Source organism: Mytilus trossulus, chromosome 6 (genome assembly GCF_036588685.1).
Source record: "Mytilus trossulus isolate FHL-02 chromosome 6, PNRI_Mtr1.1.1.hap1, whole genome shotgun sequence".
Lineage (NCBI taxonomy): Eukaryota > Metazoa > Mollusca > Bivalvia > Mytilida > Mytilidae > Mytilus > Mytilus trossulus.
The window spans coordinates 41,237,194-41,260,946 of NC_086378.1; the positions used below are offsets into that span (position 1 = coordinate 41,237,194).

At 32.8% G+C, this 23,753-nt stretch overlaps 1 protein-coding gene across 2 annotated transcripts in view; it reads right to left on the reverse strand.

Moving 5' to 3' along the window:
* Window positions 1-23,753, reverse strand: part of LOC134721349 (ranBP-type and C3HC4-type zinc finger-containing protein 1-like) — a 244,662-nt gene that overhangs the window by 169,562 nt on the left and 51,347 nt on the right. For both annotated transcript variants that reach the window (XM_063584289.1, XM_063584290.1), the window contains exon 3: window positions 10,129-10,987. In XM_063584289.1, coding sequence (XP_063440359.1) covers window positions 10,129-10,987 — 859 coding nt within the window. The remainder of the gene's footprint in view (window positions 1-10,128; window positions 10,988-23,753) is intronic.

Genomic DNA, 23,753 nt, shown 5'->3' on the forward strand with positions numbered 1-23,753 from the left:
AACGGTTTTTACGAACAGTTTTAGAAACTATATCCAAAATGTTAACGGAATTGGTTCTAGATGTATTACCAATTCCCATGATATTATCATTTAGACCGAGAGGGTAAACTGTCTGTAATTTTTAAATCCAATTTAATTCAATTATTTTCCGTGATCGTACAAACTTAATTTGAATGCGATTCACCAGGCTGCTTCTTTACTACTTCTAAAGGTTGAACTGCTAAATATTTAAAAGGATGGTTGTGCTTCTTAAGGTGTTGGTAAATGATACTTTTGGATTTATTTGGTCTTTTAAAACAATACAGATGTTCTTGAGTGCGTTTAGATAAATATCGTCCAGTTTCTCCTACGTACTGTCAGAATACCACACCCCGGTTTGTTTCATGTGAGTAAATAAATAATACTGTTTGTTTTTCAAGTTATATCAGTTTCAAAATTTAAAGAAAATGTGCGACCATTAAACGTGGACCTTATCGTATTGTTGGTGGAAAGACGGGGACATGTAAGTAATTTTTTGGCATGACACTTATCGATAGAAGGGAAACCACGATTTTTATTGTTAACCAGATGCTCCGCAGGGCGTAGCTTTATACGACCGCAGAGGTTGAACCCTGAACGGTTGGGGCAAGTATGGACACAACATTCAAGCTGGATTCAGCTCTAAATTTGGATTGTGATTAAATAGTTGACACAGCATAGATTTCTGACACAGAATGAATGTGTTCTAATGAACTTAACATTTTTGTTTTCTCTTAGAGCAATTCACTATGCTGTTGAATATTAATCCTCTCAAAAAAATGTTTGAAGAAATTTTCTTTTTATTTATGAAATTTCAAATGAGAAAAATTGAACCCAATTTTTTAATCACATCCCCCTTTCCCTTATTCCAAAACTAATCACAATTAAAATATTCTAATGGAGTTTGCAACAATAACTACTCATTTAAATACATCATAAATATTAAGATATAAAAAAAACTGCTTGTTAAAACTGAATGGTAAAGATTATTTAAATTTATCAGTTGGTAGTAAAAAGTGAATATACATTGTATATTGTATATAACAAAGATTTAAGTTGATTCTGGACAAAGAAAGATAACTCCAATTAAAAAAAATTCTTGCAATAAGATATTTCTTGCTTACTATTCTGGACAAAGAAAGATAACTCTAATTAAAAAAAAAATTTGCTATTTCACAATATTGTGAAATTAGATATTTCTTGCCATTGCACAATACTGTGCAATTGAAAAGACTTGCTATTGCACAATACTTAATATAATAATTTTAGATCCTGATTTGGACCAACATGAAAACTGGGCCCATAATCAAAAATCTAAGTACATGTTTAGATTCAGCATATCAAAGAGGCCCAAGATTTTAATTTTTGTTAAAATCAAACTTAGTTTAATTTTGTACCCTTTGCACTTTAATTTAGACCAATTTTAAAACTGGACCAAAAATTAAGAATCTACATACACAGTTAGATTTGGCATATCAAAGAACCCCAATTATTCAATTTTTGATGAAATCAAACAATGTTTAATTTTGGACCTCGATTTGGGCCAACTTGAAAACTGGGCCAATAATCAAAAATCTAAGTACATTTTTAGATTCAGCATTTCAAAGCACCCCAAGGTTTCAATTTTTGTTAAAATCAAACTAAGTTTAATTTTGGACCCTTTGGACCTTAATGTAGACCAATTTGAAAACGGGACCAAAAATGAAGAATCTACATACACAGTTAGATTCGGCATATTAAAGAACCCCAATTATTCAATTTTGATGAAATCAAACAAAGTTTAATTTTAGACCCTTTGGGCCCCTTTTTCCTTAACTGTTGGGACCAAAACTCCCAAAATCAATACCAACCTTCCTTTTATAGTCATAAACCTTGTGTTTAAATTTCATAGATTTCTATTCACTTATACTAACGCTATGGTGCGAAAACCAAGAAAAATGCTTATTTGGGTCCCTTTTTGGCCCCTAATTCCTAAACTGTTGGGACCGAAACTCCCAAAATCAATACCAACCTTCCTTTTGTGGTCATAAACATTGTGTTTAAATTTCATTGATTTCTATTTACTTTAACTAAAGTTATTGTGCGAAAACCAAGAATAATGCTTATTTGGGCCCTTTTTTGGCCCCTAATTCCTAAACTGTTGAAACCAAAACTCCCAAAATCAATCCCAACCTTTCTTTTGTGGTCATAAACCTTGTGACAAAATTTCATAGATTTCTATTAACTTAAACTAAAGTTATAGTGCGAAAACAAAGAAAATGCTTATTTGGGCCCTTTTTGGCCCCTAATTCCTAAAATAATGGGACCAAAACTACCAAAATCAATACCAGCCTTCCTTTTATGGTCATAAACCTTGTGTTAAAATTTCATAGATTTCTATTCACTTTTACTAAAGTTAGAGTGCGAAAACTAAAAGTATTCGGACGACGACGACGACGACGACGCCAACGTGATAGCAATATACGACGAAAATTTTTTCAAAATTTGCGGTCGTATAAAAATCAGCCCAATATCTAAAAGCGTTTAGAAAAAAAGTGTGTATAAATTATAATAACTGTGATTTTCAACAATTTATCAAAGTCTAAAGCTGGTAATTTCTGCAAAAATTAGCAGAGCACAACGAAACTTATACTTGACCGGTATCTCATCATGGTTACCTCACATACCAAAAATCAGCCCAAAATCTGAAGTCGTTTAGAAAAAAAGTCTGTATAACTGTTATTTTCAACAATTTATCAAAGTCCAAAGCCAGTAACGAATTTCTGCAAAAATAAGCAGAGCAGGACGAAACTTAAACTTGACCTGTATCTTATCATTGTTACCTCACATACCACAAATCAGCCCAGTATCTGAAGTCGTTTAGAAAAAAAAGTCCGTATAACTGTGATTTTCAACAATTTATCAGTCCAAAGCCTATAATTTTGGCAAAAATTAGCAGAGTGGAACAAAACTAAAACTAGACCTGTATCTCATCATTGTTACCTCATTTACCAAAAATCAGCCCAATATCTGAAGTCGTTTAGAAAAAAAGTCCATATAACAGTGATTTTCAACAATTTATCACAGTCCAAAGCCTGTAATTTCCGCAAAAATAATAGCAGAGCAGAATGAAACTTAAACTTGACCTGTATCTTATCATTGTAACCTCACATACTTAAAATCAGCCCGATATCTGAAGTAGTTTAGAAAAAAGTGCGTATAACTGTGATTTTCAACAATTTATGAAAGTCCAAAGCCCATAATTTCGGCAAAAGTTAGCAGAGTGGAACAAAACTTAAACTAGACCTGTATCTCATCATTGTTACCCCACATACCAAAAATCAGCCCAATATCTGAAGTCGTTTAGAAAAAAAAAGTCTGTATAACTGTGATTTTCAACAATTTATCAAAGTCCAAAGTCTGTAATTTCTTAAATCTAAAAGTCTGCAAAAATTAGCGGAGCGGAACTAACTTAAACTTGATCTGTAACTCATCATGGTTTCCTCAACTACCAAAAATCTTCCCAATATCTAAAGGGGTTTAGAAAAGAACTCAGTATAATGATTTGTTGAGGAATGATGGAATTACAGAATTTCGGAATTACGGAATTTCGGACAAGGGTAAAACTATATGGCACAGACAACTTCCTTGCAGGGCAATAAAAACAGACAATGACACCGACAACTTTGTTCAGGAAGCAATTACCCGACATATTTTCCGTATGCAAAGTGACCTCATTGTGACCCATCTTGTAAAAATCTGATTATCGCAATACGCATGGATGTCCTTAAAATAAAATATTATCTGATTCATGTACATGTTAAACATGTGCTCAATATCCATGCTTTTTGGTTGATTGTTGACAAACATGTGACAATCATGTTACTTCGTCTTAAAAACACGAACTTTAATAATCTGCCATATTTTCACATCACTGACTCATAAAAAACCAGATGCTCCGCAGGGCGTAGCTTTATACGACCGCAGAGGTTGAACCCTGAACGGTTGGGGCAAGTATGGACACAACATTCAAGCTGGATTCCCCTCTAAATTTGGATTGTGATTAAATAGTTGACACAGCATAGGTTTCTGACACAGAATGAATGTATTCAAATGAACTTAAAATTTTTGTTTTCTCTTAGAGCAATTCACTATGCTGTTGAATATTAATCCTCTCAAAAAAATGTTTGAAGAAATTTTCTTTTTATTTATGAAATTTCAAATGAGAAAAATTGAACCCAATTTTTTAATCACATCCCCCTTTCCCTTATTCCAAAACTAATTTCAATTAAAATATTCTAATGGAGTTTGCAACAATTACTACTCATTTAAATACATCATAAAATATTAAGATGTAAAAAAACTGCTTGTAATCACTGAATGGTAAAGATTATTTTAATTTATCAGTTGGTAGTAAAAAGTGAATATACATTGTATATTGTATATAACAAAGATTTAAGTTGATTCTGGACAAAGAAAGATAACTCCAATTAAAAAAAATTCTTGCAGATATTTCTTGCTTACTATACTGGACAAAGAAAGATAACTCTTAATTAAAAAAAAATTTGCTATTTCACAATATTGTGAAATTAGATATTTCTTGCCATTGCACAATACTGTGCAATTGAAAAGACTTGCTATTGCACAATACTTAATATAATAATTTTAGATCCTGATTTGGACCAACTTGAAAACTGGGCCCATAATCAACCAGATGCTCCGCAGGGCGTAGCTTTATACGACCGCAGAGGTTGAACCCTGAACGGTTGGGGCAAGTATGGACACAACATTCAAGCTGGATTCACCTCTAAATTTGGATTGTGATTAAATAGTTGACACAGCATAGGTTTCTGACACAGAATGAATGTGTTCTAATGAACTTAAAATTTTTGTTTCCTCTTAGAGCAATTCACTATGCTGTTGAATATTAATCCTCTCAAAAAAATGTTTGAAGAAATTTTCATTTTATTTATGAAATTTCATTTCAAATGAGAAAATTGAACCCAATTTTTTTAATCACATCCCCCTTTCCCTTATTCCAAATTAATCTCACTTAAATTTCTAATGGAGTTTGCAACAATAACTACTCATTTAAATACATCATAAGATATTAAGATGTAAAAAAACTGCTTGTTATCACTGAATGGTAAAGATTACTTTAATTTATCAGTTGGTAGTAAAAAGTGAATATACATTGTATATAACAAAGATTTGAGTTGATTCTGGACAAAGAAAGATAACTCCAATTAAAAAAAAATATTGCTATTTCACAATATTGTGCAATTAGATATTTCTTGCTTACTATTCTGGACAAAGAAAGATAACTCTAATTAAAAAAAAATATTGCTATTTCACAATATTGTGCAATTAGATATTTCTTGCCATTGTGCAATACTGTGCAATTGAAAAGACTTGCTATTGCACAATACTTAATATAATATTTTAGATCCTGATTTGGACCAACTTGAAAACTGGGCCCATAATCAAAAATCTAAGTACATGTTTGGATTCAGCATATCAAAGAACCCCATGATTTCAATTTTTGTTAAAATCAAACTAAGTTTAATTTTGGACCCTTTGGACTTTAATGTAGACCAATTTGAAAACAGGACCAAAAATGAAGAATCTACATACACAGTTAGATTTGGCATATCAAAGAACCCCATTTATTCATTTTTTAATGAAATCAAACAAAGTTTAATTTTGGACCCCGATTTGGACCAACTTGAAAACTGGGCCAATAATCAAGAATCTAAATACATTTTTAGATTCAGCATATCAAAGAACCCAACCGATTAATTTTTTGACAAAATCAAACTTATTTTAATTTTGGACCCTTTGGACCTTAATGTAGACCAATTTGAAAATGGGACCAAAAATTAAGAATCTACATACACAGTTAGATTCCGCATATCAAAGAACCCCAAATATTCAATTCTTGATGAAATCAAACAAAGTTTCATTTTGGACCCTTTGGGCCCCTTTTTCCTAAACTGTTAGGACCAAAACTCCCAAAATCAATACCAACCTTCCTTTTATGGTCATAAACCTTGTGTTTAAATTTCATAGATTTCTATTTACTTATACTAACGTTATGGTGCGAAAACCAAGAAAAATGCTTATTTAAGTCCCTTTTTGGCCCCTAATTCCTAAACTGTTGGGACCATAACTCCCAAAATCAATACCAACCTTCCTTTTGTGGTCATAAACATTGTGTTTAAATTTCATTGATTTCTATTAACTTAAACTAAAGTTATTGTGCGAAAACCAAGAATAATGCTTATTTGGGCCCTTTTTTGGCCCCTAATTCCTAAGCTGTTGAAACCAAAACTCCCCAAATCAATCCCAACCTTTCTTTTGTGGTCATAAACCTTGTGTCAAAATTTCATAGATTTCTATTAACTTAAACTAAAGTTATAGTGCGAAAACCAAGAAAATGCTTATTTAAGTCCCTTTTTGGCCCCTAATTCCTAAACTGTTGGGACCATAACTCCCAAAATCAATACCAACCTTCCTTTTGTGGTCATAAACATTGTGTTTAAATTTCATTGATTTCTATTAACTTAAACTAAAGTTATTGTGCGAAAACCAAGAATAATGCTTATTTGGGCCCTTTTTTGGCCCCTAATTCCTAAGCTGTTGAAACCAAAACTCCCCAAATCAATCCCAACCTTTCTTTTGTGGTCATAAACCTTGTGTCAAAATTTCATAGATTTCTATTAACTTAAACTAAAGTTATAGTGCGAAAACCAAGAAAATGCTTATTTGGGCCCTTTTTGGCCCCTTATTCCTAAAATGTTGGGACCAAAACTCCCAAAATCAATACCAACCTTCCTTTTGTGGTCATAAACCTTGTGTTAAAATTTCATAGATTTCTATTCACTTTTACTAAAGTTAGAGTGCGAAAACTAAAAGTATTCGGACGACGACGACGACGACGACGACGACGACGACGCCGACGCCAACGTGATAGCAATATACGACGAAAATTTTTTCAAAATTTGCGGTCGTATAAAAATCTAAGTACATGTTTAGATTCAGCATATCAAAGAGGCCCAAGAATTTAATTTTTGTTAAAATCAAACTAAGTTTAATTTTGACCCTTTGCACTTTAATTTAGACCAATTTTAAAACTGGACCAAAAATTAAGAATCTACATACACAGTTAGATTTGGCATATCAAAGAACCCCAATTATTCAATTTTTGATGAAATCAAACAATGTTTAATTTTGGACCTCGATTTGGGCCAACTTGAAAACTGGGCCAATAATAAAAAATCTAAGTACATTTTTAGATTCAGCATATCAAAGAACCCAAAGGTTTCAATTTTTGTTAAAATCAAACTAAGTTTAATTTTGGACCCTTTGGACCTTAATGTAGACCAATTTGAAAACGGGACCAAAAATTAAGAATCTACATACACAGTTAGATTCGGCATATTAAAGAACCCCAATTATTCAATTTTGATGAAATCAAACAAAATTTAATTTTAAACCCTTTGGGCCCCTTTTTCCTTAACTGTTGGGACCAAAACTCCCAAAATCAATACCAACCTTCCTTTAATAGTCATAAACCTTGTGTTTAAATTTCATAGATTTCTATTTACTTATACTAACGCTATGGTGCGAAAACCAAGAAAAATGCTTATTTGGGTCCCTTTTTGGCCCCTTATTCCTAAACTGTTGGGACCGAAACTCCTAAAATCAATACCAACCTTCCTTTTGTGGTCATAAACATTGTGTTTAAATTTCATTGATTTCTATTTACTTTAACTAAAGTTATTGTGCGAAAACCAAGAATAATGCTTATTTGGGCCCTTTTTTGGCCCCTAATTCCTAAACTGTTGAAACCAAAACTCCCAAAATCAATCCCAACCTTTCTTTTGTGGTCATAAACCTTGTGTCAAAATTTCAAAGATTTCTATTAACTTAAACTAAAGTTATAGTGCGAAAACCAAGAAAAATGCTTATTTGGGTCCCTTTTTGGCCCCTTATTCCTAAACTGTTGGGACCGAAACTCCTAAAATCAATACCAACCTTCCTTTTGTGGTCATAAACATTGTGTTTAAATTTCATTGATTTCTATTTACTTTAACTAAAGTTATTGTGCGAAAACCAAGAATAATGCTTATTTGGGCCCTTTTTTGGCCCCTAATTCCTAAACTGTTGAAACCAAAACTCCCAAAATCAATCCCAACCTTTCTTTTGTGGTCATAAACCTTGTGTCAAAATTTCAAAGATTTCTATTAACTTAAACTAAAGTTATAGTGCGAAAACCAAGAAAATGCTTATTTGGGCCCTTTTTGGCCCCTAATTCCTAAAATGTTGGGACCAAAACTCCCAAAATCAATACCAGCCTTCCTTTTATGGTCATGAACCTTGTGTTAAAATTTCATAGATTTCTATTCATTTTTACTAAAGTTAGAGTGCGAAAACTAAAAGTATTCGGACGACGACGACGACGACGACGACGACGACAGACGACGACGACGACGACGACGACGACGCCAACGTGATAGCAATATACGACGAAAATTTTTTCAAAATTTGCGGTCGTATAAAAATTGATGATTATACGAAATTTATGCGAAAAAATTATAAAATCGTGCACAGAAGACCAAGTTTATGATGTTTGTATGCATTGGTTCAAGAATTTGAATAACATTATTTTTCAAAGGTCACTCGTTTCATAGGACTCGAACTATAACCACTGAACTATGAAAATAAGGTCAAGGTCAGATGACACTTGACAGCTAGACATGTACATTTACACCTTACAATCATTCCGTACACCATATATAATAGACCTATTGCATACATTGTATAATACAAAACATCTTTTATTTGGGTTTCAAGCCAAAAATATCTCAGAAATGAAAAAAAAAATTGAAAATTGGCACCATTTTGATTTTTTATAACAAATTCAAAAAATGTTACAAAAATTACTTTTTTTATTTTTGAAAAGAATTTTTGTATACATTGTCATGTTATACATATACAATTTTTTTTGCCTTGTGATAACAGAAAATAAAGCTACATGTGAATTTTTCACACTTCAACTCTGTTGGTCATTTTCTAATTTAGAATTATTTCTCGATTTTAATTCAATTTTTACAAAAATTGCTCCGTATGCTTTTTTTACGACCAACCGAAAAAGGAAGTTCAGATATTATACTATAACATATAAAAAATTCAGCTGTGTGTTAGGTCGGTGCATTACAGTCACTAACTTAGCGTCTTTTCTGAAAATGTAACTCGCCTATAATTTTAACATAAAGATAAAACCAGATGCTCCGCAGGGCGCAGCTTTATACGACCGCAGAGGTCGAACGCTGAATAGTTGGGCTAGTATGGACACAACATTCAAACTGGATACAGCTCTGAATATGGATTGTGATTAAATAGTTGACACAGCATAGGTTTCTGACACAGAATGAATGTGGTCTAATGATTTTAAAATGTTTTAAGTTTTTTTTGGCTTTGAGCAATGCAGTATGCTGTTGAATATTAATCAATTGATATTTGAAGAAATTTTCTTTTTTATTTCTGAAATCTGAAATAAGAAAAATTGAACCCCACCAATTATTTCACCTCCCCCTTTTTCTTATTCCAAAAATGATCTCAATTCAAATTTCTTATTGAGTTTAAAAAATATAAAATATCATACAGTCATGATTTAAGTTAATCTAACTACTATTCTGGACAAAGAAAGATAACTCCAATGCAACACTTTATATTGGCAAACTTCCAATGGAATTTATTAATAATAAAGTTTTTTGCAAATTTCCAATATACATAATTTAAGAGCAGTTTAGGTGAGATATTAAAATGATATTAAAAGGGTCTTTAAAAACCATCCTGATTGAGGATTGGGTGCTCACAATTATTTTTAACCCAGTCACATTCTTTATGTGACTGTCCCAAAGTCTTCAAATTTAGTTTCCATGTCAAATTTCATTAATTTGCAACATCTTACTGAATAGCAATTCAAGTCATTATATCTTTTACTCACTGATAAAGTATGTTTTAAAAAAATATATATATTGTATATCAAACCAAATTTGGTCAATATTCTATATGTGATCTACTGTAACACACATCATCAATTAGAGTATCAATTCCAGTTCTTACCTGATTTCCTGATCATTTGTTTCTTCATTCACACTGCTTTCATCTAATAACACTGACACTTTAATATGACTGGCTGCCAAAAATTCTGCATACTGACGAGCATTTTCCTGGTCCCCATTATTAATAGCTGCTTGCAACAGTTGTGTATACTGCTTCAATTGATTTTGCTCTTGTCTTGCTTTCATTCTAAGGTTTTCAGCACATACACATAAAAGATTGTTTTCCTCTAAAAGGTTTGACTTTGTTTCAGCAGTGCATTCAAAATCAATATCTGTAAAGTTGAAACCCTCACAAAAGTCAAGATTTCTTGAACTGTTATCCTTGTCAATATTTTTACTATTTTCAGTATTTATGTCTATTTCTGTAATTCTTAAACTTTGTAAGAATCCCAAATTTTCCTCCTGGTCAGACAGATGTTTGCTAGTTGGCTGATGGCCTTTAATTGTTTCCCTACCACCAATATCTGATGCAGTAACTACTGTCCAAGATTGATCATCAATTGATTTTAGAAGAGACTGACCAGATGGAGGTTCAGATAATGAACCATATATTTCTTTGTAGTATTTTTTCTCAGGGATCTTTTCATCAAATGATGCAGAACATGTGATCTTGTTCCTTTCCAGTACTTCTTCTAACCCAGTTACTCTTGTAAATTGTGAATTAGGAGTGTATGGTTTTGGCAAAAAAGGAGGGGACGTGTATAAGTTTAATGGTGAATTTTTTGAACTGCTTGAATAACTAGAAAAGGCACTGTTTCCACTGTCTGCTGAGCCTATTTCTTTTAAGCAGTCATCTTCTTTGTAAACTGTTTGAATAAACTCTTTCTGTTCTTTTTGTTTGAATCCCACTAAAATGTATTCTGAAATGAAAAAAATATAATCAAAGCACAATGCGAACAAGCCAATTTGATGGATTTTAAAAGGCAATTTGATGGATTTTAAAAGGCAATATATCTGTTCCGGACCATATGAGTATTTGGACCGTACGCGTATGGTCATGACAGGGGTCGAATTTAAGCTTTTTTATGTACTGGCCAGCCGGACCAGTGGACTGAAAACTCTACTGGTCCGGCTCCAAATCTACTAGTCCTGCAAAAATGACATTAATTTGACAAATACTGATATAAATGATAGATGTTTAATTTTATTTTGATGCTTTCGTTTACATAAGTTAGACAGAGGACAAAGGAATAGTCTTTATTCTGATTTTGATAAAGGCTTAGGTAATCTCAATGATTTTCTATATCAAAATCAGGATCAAGGACTGAAAAAATATCAACATTGTTTTCTACGTCATCGCAATCATTAAATTCCGATCTACTATATAATGCAACCATTCACGATTCATGATTTTTGGTATTAGCGTTTCCTTTTGTCACTTTCGTATACTTATTTCGATCTTCCTTTTGATTTTCAGTTATCTTTATTTTTTTGTCCGGTGGTTAAACTCCTTCCAAAAATTTCCACATTTTATATTGTTGTGAAGGACGCTCACCCGAGGTATTAATTACCTTGATAAATTGTAATACCCCCCAGTACCGTTTAATTGATTTCAAAGGTAAATTGTTTTGTAAACAAACGGAGATTGCGATGCAATCAGTGATTTTTATCGACAAATTTCTAGTGGTCCACCGGACCACTAGATGACAAAATCTACTGGTCAGACGCAAATTTTACTAATCCCGGACTACCGGACTAGCCCTAATTTCGACCCCTGGGTCATGACCATATGCGTATACTCATCTCATATGGTCCGACCATATGCTATTGCACAATACTGTGCAATTGAAATACTTACTTTTGCACAAAACTGTGCAATTGAAGATTTCTTGCTATTGCGCAATACTGTGCAATTGGAAATTTCTTGCTATTGCACAATACTGTGCAATTGAACATTTCTTGCTATTGCACAATACTTAATATAATAATTTTGGATCCTCATTTGGACCAACTTGAAAACTGGGCTCATAATCAAAAATCTAAGTACATGTTAAGATTCAGCATATCAAAGAAGCCCAAAAATTCAATTTTTGTTAAAATCAAACTTAGTTTAATTTTGGACCCTTTGGACCCTAATATAGACCAATTTGAAAACGGGACCAAAAATTAGGAATCAACATACACAGTTAGATTTGGCATATCAAAGAATCCCAAGTATTCAATTTGTGATGAAATCAAACAAAGTTTGGACCCCGATGTGGACCTTAAACTTGAAAACTGGGCCAATAATCAAAAATCTAAGTACATTTTTTAGATTCAGCATATCAAAGAACCCTAAGAATTCAAATTTTGTTAAAATCAAACTTAGTTTAATTTTGGACCCTTTGGACCTTAATGTAGACCAATTTGAAAACTGGACCAAAATAAAGAATCTACATACACAGTTAGATTTGGCATATCAGAGAACCCCAATTATTCAATTTTTGATGAAATCAAAAACAGTTTAATTTTGGACACCGATTTGGACCAACTTGAAAACTGGGCTTATAATCAAATAACTGAGTACATTTTTAGATTCAGCATACCAAAGAACCCCAATTATTCATTTTTTGATAAAATCAAACAAAGTTTAATTTTGGACCCAACTGTTGGGACCAAAACTCCCAAAATCAATCCCAACCTTCCTTTTATGGTCATAAACCTTGTGTTTAAATTTCATAGATTTCTATTTACTTATACTAAAGTTATGGTACGAAAACCAAGCAAAATGCTTATTTGGGTCCCTTTTTGGTCCCTAATTCCTTAACTGTTGGGACCTTAATTCCCAAAATCAATCTCAACCTTCTTTTTGTGTTTTCTTTTTACTTATACTAAAGTTATTGTGCGAAAACCAAGAATATTGCTTATTTGGGCCCTGTTTTTGCCCCTTATTCCTAAACTGTTGGGACCCAAACTTCCAAAATCAATCTCAACCTGCCTTTTATGGTCATAAACCTTGTGTTTAAATTTCATAGATTTCTATTGACTGAAGCTAAAGTTAGAGTGCGAAAACTAAAAGTTTTCAGACGACGAGAATGACGACGACAACGTGATACCAATATACGACCAAAAAATTTTCAATTTTTGCAGTCGTATCAAAAGTAAATAAACAATTCATACAAAGTATTGGTTTTGGATCTTTTAAACTTATAATTTGTCAGACAATAATCCATAAAAAATTTACACTATTTGGCAGCCTCAACCAAATCAATAATCATTTTTTATTTTAAAAATTCGGTTAAAAATCAATTATGAAAATTTGAGTCAAATCCGTGGACAGAAATGTGGCAGCTAATGTCCCTTTTTTATAAGAAAGTACAATGTATACACACATTTTTTCAGCAGGGGTTGGTAGCTAGGCAGAATCACGTATTCAATAACGAAAGAAATATGTTTATGATTGTATATAAAAAGATGTGATTTGATTGCCAATGAGACAACTTTCTGTCCAAGTCACAATTTATCAAAGTAAGCCATTATAGGTCAAAGTTAGGTCTACAACACGTAGCCTTGGCTCACATAGAACAACAAGCTATAAAGGCCCCAACAATAACTAGTGTAAAACCATTCAAATTTCAGAAAAACCAACAGTCTAATCTATATAAACAAAAAATGCTTCGCTGAGCCCGGCTGGATACAACAGCTGAACAGACCGGGCATAAATGGAAACATGTTTAACCCCGCCACATTCTGTATGTATGTACCTGTCGCAAGTCAGGAGCCTGTAATTCAGTGGTTGTCATTTGTTTGTGTTACATATTTGTTTTTCTTTCATTATTTTTAAACAAATAAGGACGTTAGTTTTCTTATTTGAATTGTTTCATTGTCATTTCGAAGCCTTTTATAGCTGACTATGCGGTATGGGCTTTGCTCATTGTTGAAGGCCGTACGGTGATCTATAGTTGTTGATTTCTATGTCATTTTGGTCTCTTGTGGAGAGTTGTCTCATTGGCAATCACAAGGGGAAACTATACGTCATCACGCAGGGTGTCAGCGATTGAAATTGAAACACCATCTTGTCGCTTCAAGGTAAGAATTTTACTTATTATGCCAGTTATATGAGGGTTATGATTATACAAAACAGTCCACCAAAGACTATATAAAGAAGGAAAATTAATGAGACATCGCTCAATATTATTGGTTATCTCAATTTTGAAAACACTTCGATACCAGTTTTAGGAATTAGGTTAAACATGCAGGATATCGGCAAAATTTTTCATAACAACATCTTGATTATCAAGAACCGCCTACTTTATCAACAAATGAACATGTCCGAAATTCTTTATTGTACTCGGAAAAAACTTGTTACTCACAACTATCCGTCATTTATATGGTCGAAAAACGTCTTATTTTTTAACTAAAGCCTCTAAAGAGCCAGTGTTGCTCACCTTGGTCTATGTTAATATTAAACATTGTACACAGATGGATTCATGACAAAATTGTGTTTTGGTGATGGTGATGTGTTTGTAGATCTTACTTTACTAAACTTTTTTGCTGCTTACAATTATCTCTGTCTATAACAGTAGTTTCTGTGGAAAATGTTAGTGAAAATCTAAAAATTTTGTGAAAATCTACAAATTTTGTGAAAATTATTAAAAATTGACTATGAAGGGCAATAACTCCTTAGAGGGTCAATTGACTTATTTTTAGTTCTTACTTTGCTGTACATTATTGCTGTTTACAGTTTATCCCTATCTATAATAATATTCAAGATAATAACAACAAAAAAAGTTTCAATTAATTTGGCCAAGTAGTTTCAGAGGAGAAGATTTTTCTAAGAGATTACTAAGATTTACGAAAAATGGTTAAAAATTTACTATAAAGGGCAATAACTCCTAAAGTGGTCAACTGACCATTTTGGTCATGTTGACTTATTTGTAGATCTTACTTTGCTGAACATTATTGCTGTTTACAGTTTATCTCTATCTAAAATAATATTCAAGATAATAACCAAAAACAACAAAATTTCCTTAAAATTACTAATTCAGGGGCAACAACCTAACAATAAAATGTCAGATTCATCTGAAAATTTCAGGACAGATAGATCTTAACCTGATAAACAATTTTAACCAATGTGAGATTTGCTCTAAATGCTTTGGTTTTTGAGTTATAAGCCAAAAACTGCATTTTACCCCTATGTTCTATTTTTAGCTATGACGGCCATCTTGGTTGGTTGGCGACGTCACTGGACTCAATTGTTAAACTAGATACCCCAATGATGATTGTGGCCAAGTTTGGTTAAATTTGGCCCAGTAGTTTTAAAGGAGAAGATTTTTGTAAAAGTTAACGCAGGACGACGACGACGACGGTCAACGACGACGCCGGATGCAAGACGAGGCCGGACGCCAGACGCCAAGTGATGAGAAAAGCTCACTTGGCCCTATGGGCCAGGTGAGCTAAAAATGGAAAAAGGATGCATTGAATATCGAAGGATGTCGGGTACACATTATATACTAATTTAAACACATATAGTATTCAACGTGTGACTAGATCTAATTTCTTATTTTTTCAGATAAAACTAATGGTCATGACAAGACGCAAATCAAACGTAAACTTGTGCAGGCAGAAACTATCGCGAATACAACCTGATGTTGACCAGCTGACCAGATTGCCCACTAAATGGCCATCCGTAAAAAAATTTAAACCAGATGCTTCGCAGGGCGTAGCTTTATACGACCGCAGAGGTTGAACCCTGAACGGTTGGGGCAAGCATGGACACAACATTCAAGCTGGATTCAGCTCTAAATTTGGATTGTGATTAAATAGTTGACACAGCATAGGTTTCTGACACAGAATGAATGTGTTCTAATGAACTTAAATTTTTTGTTAGCAATTCACTATGCTGTTCAATATTAATCCTTTCAAAAAAATGTTTGAAGAAATTTTCTTTTTATTTATGAAATTTCAAATGAGAAAAATTGAACCCAATTTTGTAATCACATCCCCCTTTCCCTTACTCCAAAACTAATCTCAATTAAAATATTCTAATGGAGTTTGCAACAATAACTACTCATTTAAATACATCATAAAATAAACTGTAAATAAAATGTAAAAAAACTGCTTGTTATCACTGAATGGTAAAGATTATTTAAATTTATCAGTTGGTAGTAAAAAGTGAATATACATTGTATATTGTATATAACAAAGATTTAAGTTGATTCTGGACAAAGAAAGATAACTCCAATTAAAAAAAAATCTTGCAATAAGATATTTCTTGCTTACTTTTTTGGACAAAGAAAGATAACTCTAATTAAAAAAAAATTGCTATTTCACAATATTGTGAAATAAGATATTTCTTGCCATTGCACAATACTGTGCAATTGAAAAGACTTGCTATTCCACAATATAAGTTATATGGTTCGCTACTGACCCCATACGGATCCATAGAGGGTTAGTAAAATCCATAGGGGGTGAGGCCGGAGGCCGAGTCCCCTATGAATTTTATTCACCCTCTATGGATCCGTAAGGGGTCAGTAGTTAACCGTTTAACGAATTTATCGGACGCTGGACTTTTTTTGCGTCGTTTTGTTGAAAAATAAACAATGAAACACAACAACATTTATAGATGACGTCGCCATTAACGCGTCATGAACCCCATATGAAACTTACTAACCCCATACGGTCTCATAGGGGGTCACCACGTGACGGCGTTTAACCAATCACAACGTGATAATTCATCTGTGGTCCGATAATACTTAATATAATAATTTTAGATCCTGATTTGGACCAACTTAAAAACTGGGCCCATAATCAAAAATCTAAGTAAATGTTTAGATTCAGCATATGAAAGAGGCCCAAGAATTTAATTTTTGTTAAAATCAAACTTAGTTTAATTTTGGACTCTTTGGACCTTAATGTAGGCCAATTTGAAAACGGGACCAAAAATGAACAATCTACATACACAGTTAGATTTGCCATATCAAAGAACCCCATTTATTCAATTTTTGATGAAATCAAAAAAGTTTAATTTTGGACCCCGATTTGGGCCAACTTGAAAACTGGGCCAATATTAAAAAATCTAAGTTCATTTTTAGATTCAGCATATCAAAGAACCCCAAGGATTCAATTTTTGTTAAAATCAAACTAAGTTTAATTTTGGACCCTTTGGACCTTAATGTAGACCAATTTGAAAACGGGACCAAAAGTTAAGAATCTACATACACAGTTAGATTTGGCATATCAAAGAACCCTATTTAATCAATTCTTGATGAAATCAAACAAAGTTTAATTTTGGACCCTTTGGGCCCCTTTTTCCTAAACTGTTGGGACCAAAACTCCCAAAATCAATACCAACTTTCCTTTTATGGTCATTAACCTTGTGTTTAAATTTCATAGATTTCTATTTAATTATACTAACGTTATGGTGTGAAAACCAAGAAAAATGCTTATTTGGGTCCCTTTTTGGCCCCTAATTCCTAAACTGTTGGGACCTTAACTCCCAAAATCAGTACCAATCTTCCTTTTGTGGTCATAAACATTATGTTTAAATTTCATTGATTTCTATTTACTTAAACTAAAGTTATTGTGCGAAAACCCAGAATAATGCTTATTTGGGCCCTTTTTTGGCCCCTAATTCCTAAACTGTTGAAACCAAAACTCCCAAAATCAATCCCAACCTTTCTTTTGTGGTCATCAACCTTGTGTCAAAATTTCATAGATTTCTATTAACTTAAACTAAAGTTATAGTGCGAAAAACAAGAAAATGCTTATTTGGGCCCTTTTTGGCCCCTTATTCCTAAAATGTTGGAACCAAAAACTCCCAAAATCAATACCAACCTTCCTTTTATGGTCATAAACCTTGTGTTAAAATTTCATAGATTTCTATTCACTTTTACTAAAGTTAGAGTGCGAAAACTAAAAGTATTCGGACAACGACGACGACGACGACGACGCCAACGTGATAGCAATATACGACGAAAATTTTTTCAAAATTTGCGGTCGTATAAAAACATGCAAATCCTCATTTGTCATCAAAATAAAAACGCCTGGAAAAAAATTAAGTTTCACCCAATTTCAATTACAGAAGAAATTAAACTGTCAATTGTTCTTGAACAATTGAGAGGTCTTTCCTTTTGTAATGTAAAATACATGTTCCAACAGACGTAGAATGTATTGAAAAGGTCAAGGTCAACCTTAAAAAGCTCGAAAACACACTTAAAATCCTTTATATAAGGTTAAAAACACTAAATTCGCTGTCTGGGACATGACCTTGACCTTTGACCTTTTGACCTTTGTCAAGGTCATTAGTCCCCAATGTTTTTGCTGAAGACCCCAAGGGTCTAGGACCTTTGGTTATTTAGAAAAAGCTGATTTTGTGTTTTCAGACACCTAAAACAGGCTTTATGCCCCTTAAAAAAAGGTCAAATCTCTTCGGTCGAAATATAACAAAGTTGCGCGGTAATGACCCAAACATTTTCCACTATCTAAAACTTCTGTAAGTATAATGGTTGCTGTGATTATTCCATAACAAGGTGTAAGGTCAAAGGTCAAGGTCAACATACAAATTTGACCTTGAGATATTTTTCGAAGATACAGGAATTGATGATGAATGGTGTAGATCCTAGGTCTCTACGACTTACCGTTTCTGAGTTTTGGTGGTCCACCGACACCGGTTAATTTTCATAGGGGCATAACCCTACCAATGAGTCGTTGAATCTTTTCGATCCAAATGTAACGAAGAACCGGGGTCTGGTTCTGAACAAATTTCACCCTTTGTTTTTTTTCTACCTATTATGGTTACGGTGTTGGAACGATAACAAGGTTTTTTGGTTTCGGAGGGATTACTCCGAACCGACAAAATATTTCGACTAACAGGGTGAGTTCCAGATAGGTATTCATGACACCGATACAAAGTGTGAACATGAAAGCGACACGTCTTACGGTTTAGGCTGCTAACTTCGTCAAAGTTTGGCGGAAGAATAATAATAATAATAATAATAAACAGAAGAAATACAGTAAGGTCTTTCCCTTTTGTAAAAGGAAAGACCTTAATTTCAACAAAACCACCAGTAGACTTGATGAAAGGTCACAATAGAGGACCAACAGGGCTATGCATACTATTGTTTGCAGATCAACTTCTAAACGACATGTTACATGAAATGGAACATGATATAAAGGATCCCCCAATATATGACAAACTGCAAGAATTGATAGCACTTGCTCCTGCAGTTCTTAATCAAAACAATTGTGCTGATCCCATCATTAAGTTCTCCAAGATTGTATCAGACGAAAAATTTCCCCTAGACAATATTGCGTTTCTCTTATGAATTATTTAACTTTTTCAGCACTTCAAACACTTGTGAAATGCATTAAATGGACAGTACAGAAAAGTTTTGGAAACTTGGATAGATCTTATTTTGCAGCAAGTTTGTTCGATTCAATTCACCATTTGTTTTCTTAAAATGTCCTGTACCATGCAAGTCAGGAAAATTGCCATTGTTATATAATAGTTCTATTTTAGGTTTGTTACACTTTAATGTTCTATTTCTGTTGTGTCGTAGTTTTCCTCTTATATTTGATGTGTTTCCCTCAGTTTTAGTTTGTAACCCGGATTTGTTTTCATTTCCTTGATTTATGAATTTCAAACAGCAGTATACTACTGTTGCCTTTATTAAACACCTGGTAGATGTAGGGCCAGATGAAATGTCATATATATCAATATAGTATAAGGGTCTAAAAACAGCACAAACAACATTTTCCAAAAGACCAAAAAAGTGAAAAAGTATATTTAAACAAAAAGCATTTGACTAACAGGTTGAACAACTGATGTTCTTTAACCCTGCTGACTGCCATTGGCGATTGCCAAATAAAATTGATCACAAGATGTAACAAAATGGATCTTAATATAAATTTAATACTAAACAGAAAAAAATTAACTTGTGGCCTCGATGTTATGCCACAAACATACGGTGTCAATATTTTTTTAGTACACCAGATCCTGATTTTGACAATAAATGTCTCTTCAGTGATGTAAAGGATCGAAACAGTATTTGGCAGGCCATATAAAAAGTACCCTCATTTTTAGATAGACTCTTGAATTTTAAGAGTCAATATAGGATGAACGGATCATATAAACCGGAGAGAAAATATGATACAAGCCCAAACAAAAATATAGTATATATATATATATACATGATACATGATCGAACCAAGATGGCCGCCACGGCTAAAAATAGAACATAGGGGTAAAATGCAGTTTTTGGCTTATAACTCAAAAACCCAAGCATTTAGAGCAAATCTGACATGGTTAAAATTGTTTATCAGGTGAAGATCTAACTGCCCTGAAATTTTCAGATGAATCAGACAAACCATTGTTGGGTTGCTGCCCCTGAATTGGTAATTTCACGGAAATTTTACTGTTTTTGGTTATTATCTTAAATATTATTATAGATAGAGATAAACTGTAAACAGCTATAATGTTCAACAAAGTCAGATTTACAAATAAGTAAACATGACCGAAATTGTTAGTTGACCCCTTTAGGAGTTATTGCACTTTATAGTCAATTTTAAACCATTTTTCGTAAATCTTAGTAATCTTTTACAAAAATCTTCTCCTCTGAAACTACTGAGCCAAATTAATCCAAACTTGGCCACAATCATCTTTGGGATATCTAGTTTATAACAATGTGTCCGGTGACCTGGCCATCGAACCAAGATGGCCGCCATGGCTAAAAATAGAACATAGGGGTAAAATGCAGTTTTTGAATAAAACTAAAGCATTTAGTGCAAATCTGACATGAAGTAACAATGATTATCAGGTCAAGATCTATCTGCCCTGAAATTTTCAGATGAATCAGACAACCCATTGTTGGGTTGCTGCCCCTGAATTGGTAATTTTACGAAAATTTTACTGTTTTTGGTTGTTATCTTGAATCTTGAATATAATTATAGATAGAGATAAACTGTAAACAGCAATAATGTTCAGCAAAGTAAGATTTACAAATAAGTAAGCATGACCGAAATGGTCAGTTGACCCCTTTAGGATCTATTGCTCTTTATAGTCGATTTTTAACCATTTTTCGTAAATCATAGTTATCTTTTACAAAAATATTCTCCTCTGAAACTACTAGGCCAAATTAAACCAAACTTGGCCACAATCATCTTTGGGGTATGTTATTTAAAAAATGTGTCTGGTGACCCGGCCATTCAACCAAGATGGCTGCCATGGCTAATAAAGGGCTGTGCTTTAGTGCATGAAACGCCTGTTGCTCTTTTAACTTGTCTTTTATGCTTTAAACGAATGTATATGATCAACTAGAATTAGTGTGAGCCCTGTCAAATACATCCCCCCCCCCAATAATAAATAAAATCTAAAATTTATTAAATGGAAAGGGAGCTTACATCAATAGATATTAACAATTCACTTAAAGTTTCATGGACATTGGTGAAAGTGTTTTTGAGTTATTGTCCGAAGTGTGGACGACGGACCCTCTTTTTTATGAATAAAGCCCCATAAATCCAAAACTTAAAATCTGAAATTTAAAAAAACCGAAAGGGAGCTTACGTCAATAGATATTAACAATTCACTTAAGTTTCATGGAAATTGGTGAAAGTGTTTTTGAGTTATTGTCCGAAGTGTGGACGACGGACCCTCTTTTTTATGAATAAAGCCCCATAAATCCAAAACTTAAAATCTGAAATTTAAAAAAAACAAAAAGGAGCTTCCTGTCCCTAGGATTTTCATGGCATTCCATCTATGCCATCGATTTTTCATGGAAAAAGCATGGAAACGATGTGAAGTTTGATGAAATTCCATGAAATTCATGGCAAAAATTTTCCATGGCAAAAATTGCAATCGTTTTCATACTTGGTATAAAAGAAATTTCATGGAAAGGATGAAAATCTATGGCAATCGAAGGCAAAGTTTGGACTTTAACTTTTTGGGGGGATGGAAATGATGGCAAACTTGGACTTTGAAATTTTTAAGGAAGGCAAACAATGGAAAAGCAACACTTAGAAATTTTCTAAGATGAAAACAAAAGCAAATTGGACTTAGAATATTTTGATGATTTAACATAAAAAGTTACTGAAACATTATCAATACTCCCGTATGAGAATATGAGGAGGATTCCACTTAAAAATAGCAGGATCCCAGTCGGAATCCACCTAAAAATTAAGACTTATAGACGGAATTAAGGCGGACATGGAATATTGAAAAACATCCGCCTGAAGTATCAAAGACCTTTGGCAATATATTTACTACTTTCCTGTAGAGTTAACAGGATTTCTGTTGTAAAAGATATGTCATAAAAGGAATGCTGGACTTAGTTTATTTGTTCAAATTTCTTAAGAGGAAATTGGAATTAAAGGAATTTGTTCAAATTTATCAGGCGGGAATTGTACTTAAAAAAAAATTCTAACTAATAAGGCAGAATTGTTCCTTTAATTTTTTTTTCAAATGAAAAATATATCAATACTGATGAGAGTGTGCATGATTATTTGTGCCATAAAGCCAGTATTTGTACCACCCTGAAATCCAACACATATTTGAAGAGTCTTAAAGATTACATATTAAATTCAATTGAATATAAAATGTGATAGCATTGTTAGGTAATTTATAACTTTATGTTATGTGTTGCTATTTATATACATTTAAACAAATAAAAAGTGACTAGAATATATATACTTATTTCACTAACAGTAATTGAGACAATAAGTTATTTTTTAATTTTCCAACTTGGAAATGCAGGTTAAATTAATTTATTTTCAAGTACAATTAATTATTAAGTGTATCTCTTTTTAATTAAAGTCATGAGAAACGAGTGACCAGTGAAAAATAATGTTCTTCCAATTCTTGAACCAACACATACAAACATCATAAACTTAGTCTTCTGTACTCGAATTTATCATTTTTTTCGTGTAAATTTCGAATAATCTTAATTTTTTTTTTCAATCGGTCAGTGTTGTTGTGAAAATATGGCAGGTAATTAAAGTTCGTGTTTTGAAGCCGAAGTTTAACGATTGTCACCTGTTTGTCAACAATTGACAAAAAATAAACAATAAAGCATGGAAATTGAGCACGTGTTTAACATGTAAATACAGATAATAGTTTATTTTAAGCACATCCATGCGTATTGTGGTCACCGGATTTTTACGAGATGGGTCACACTGAGGTCACCTTGCATACGGAAAATATGTCCGGGGAATAGCTTGCTGGAAGGAAGCAATTCAAATAAAGTAAACTTCTTCTAAATATGAATAAATTAAAGAATTTTCTTCAGAAAAAGTATATGTACATAAGTTTTATAATGAAAACTATCCATTGAGTTATAAAAAACATATGCATTAATTTTTTTTGACTTGAGGTTTCTTATGACTTTAAGTTATAATCATGATACAGTGTGGATAATACACAAATATTATTTCCATGCAGTCTCTTTCTTAACAATTAGTGATAGAAATGTTATGTAGGTTCCCCATGTGTTTCCATTTGTGTATCTGTGAAATGGACAGGAAATGATATGTACACATTCATTGACAAGAGTTGGGGCCCAATGAAGGAGACCATATGGCTTTGTACATTTCTCTTTAATTTCTACAGTCCAAAATATAAAAATAATAGATAAAAATTGGTGAATATTTTTTATTTATTATTATATATATCAAATATTTAAGATTTATGTAATTAATAGTATGATTAGGGAAACA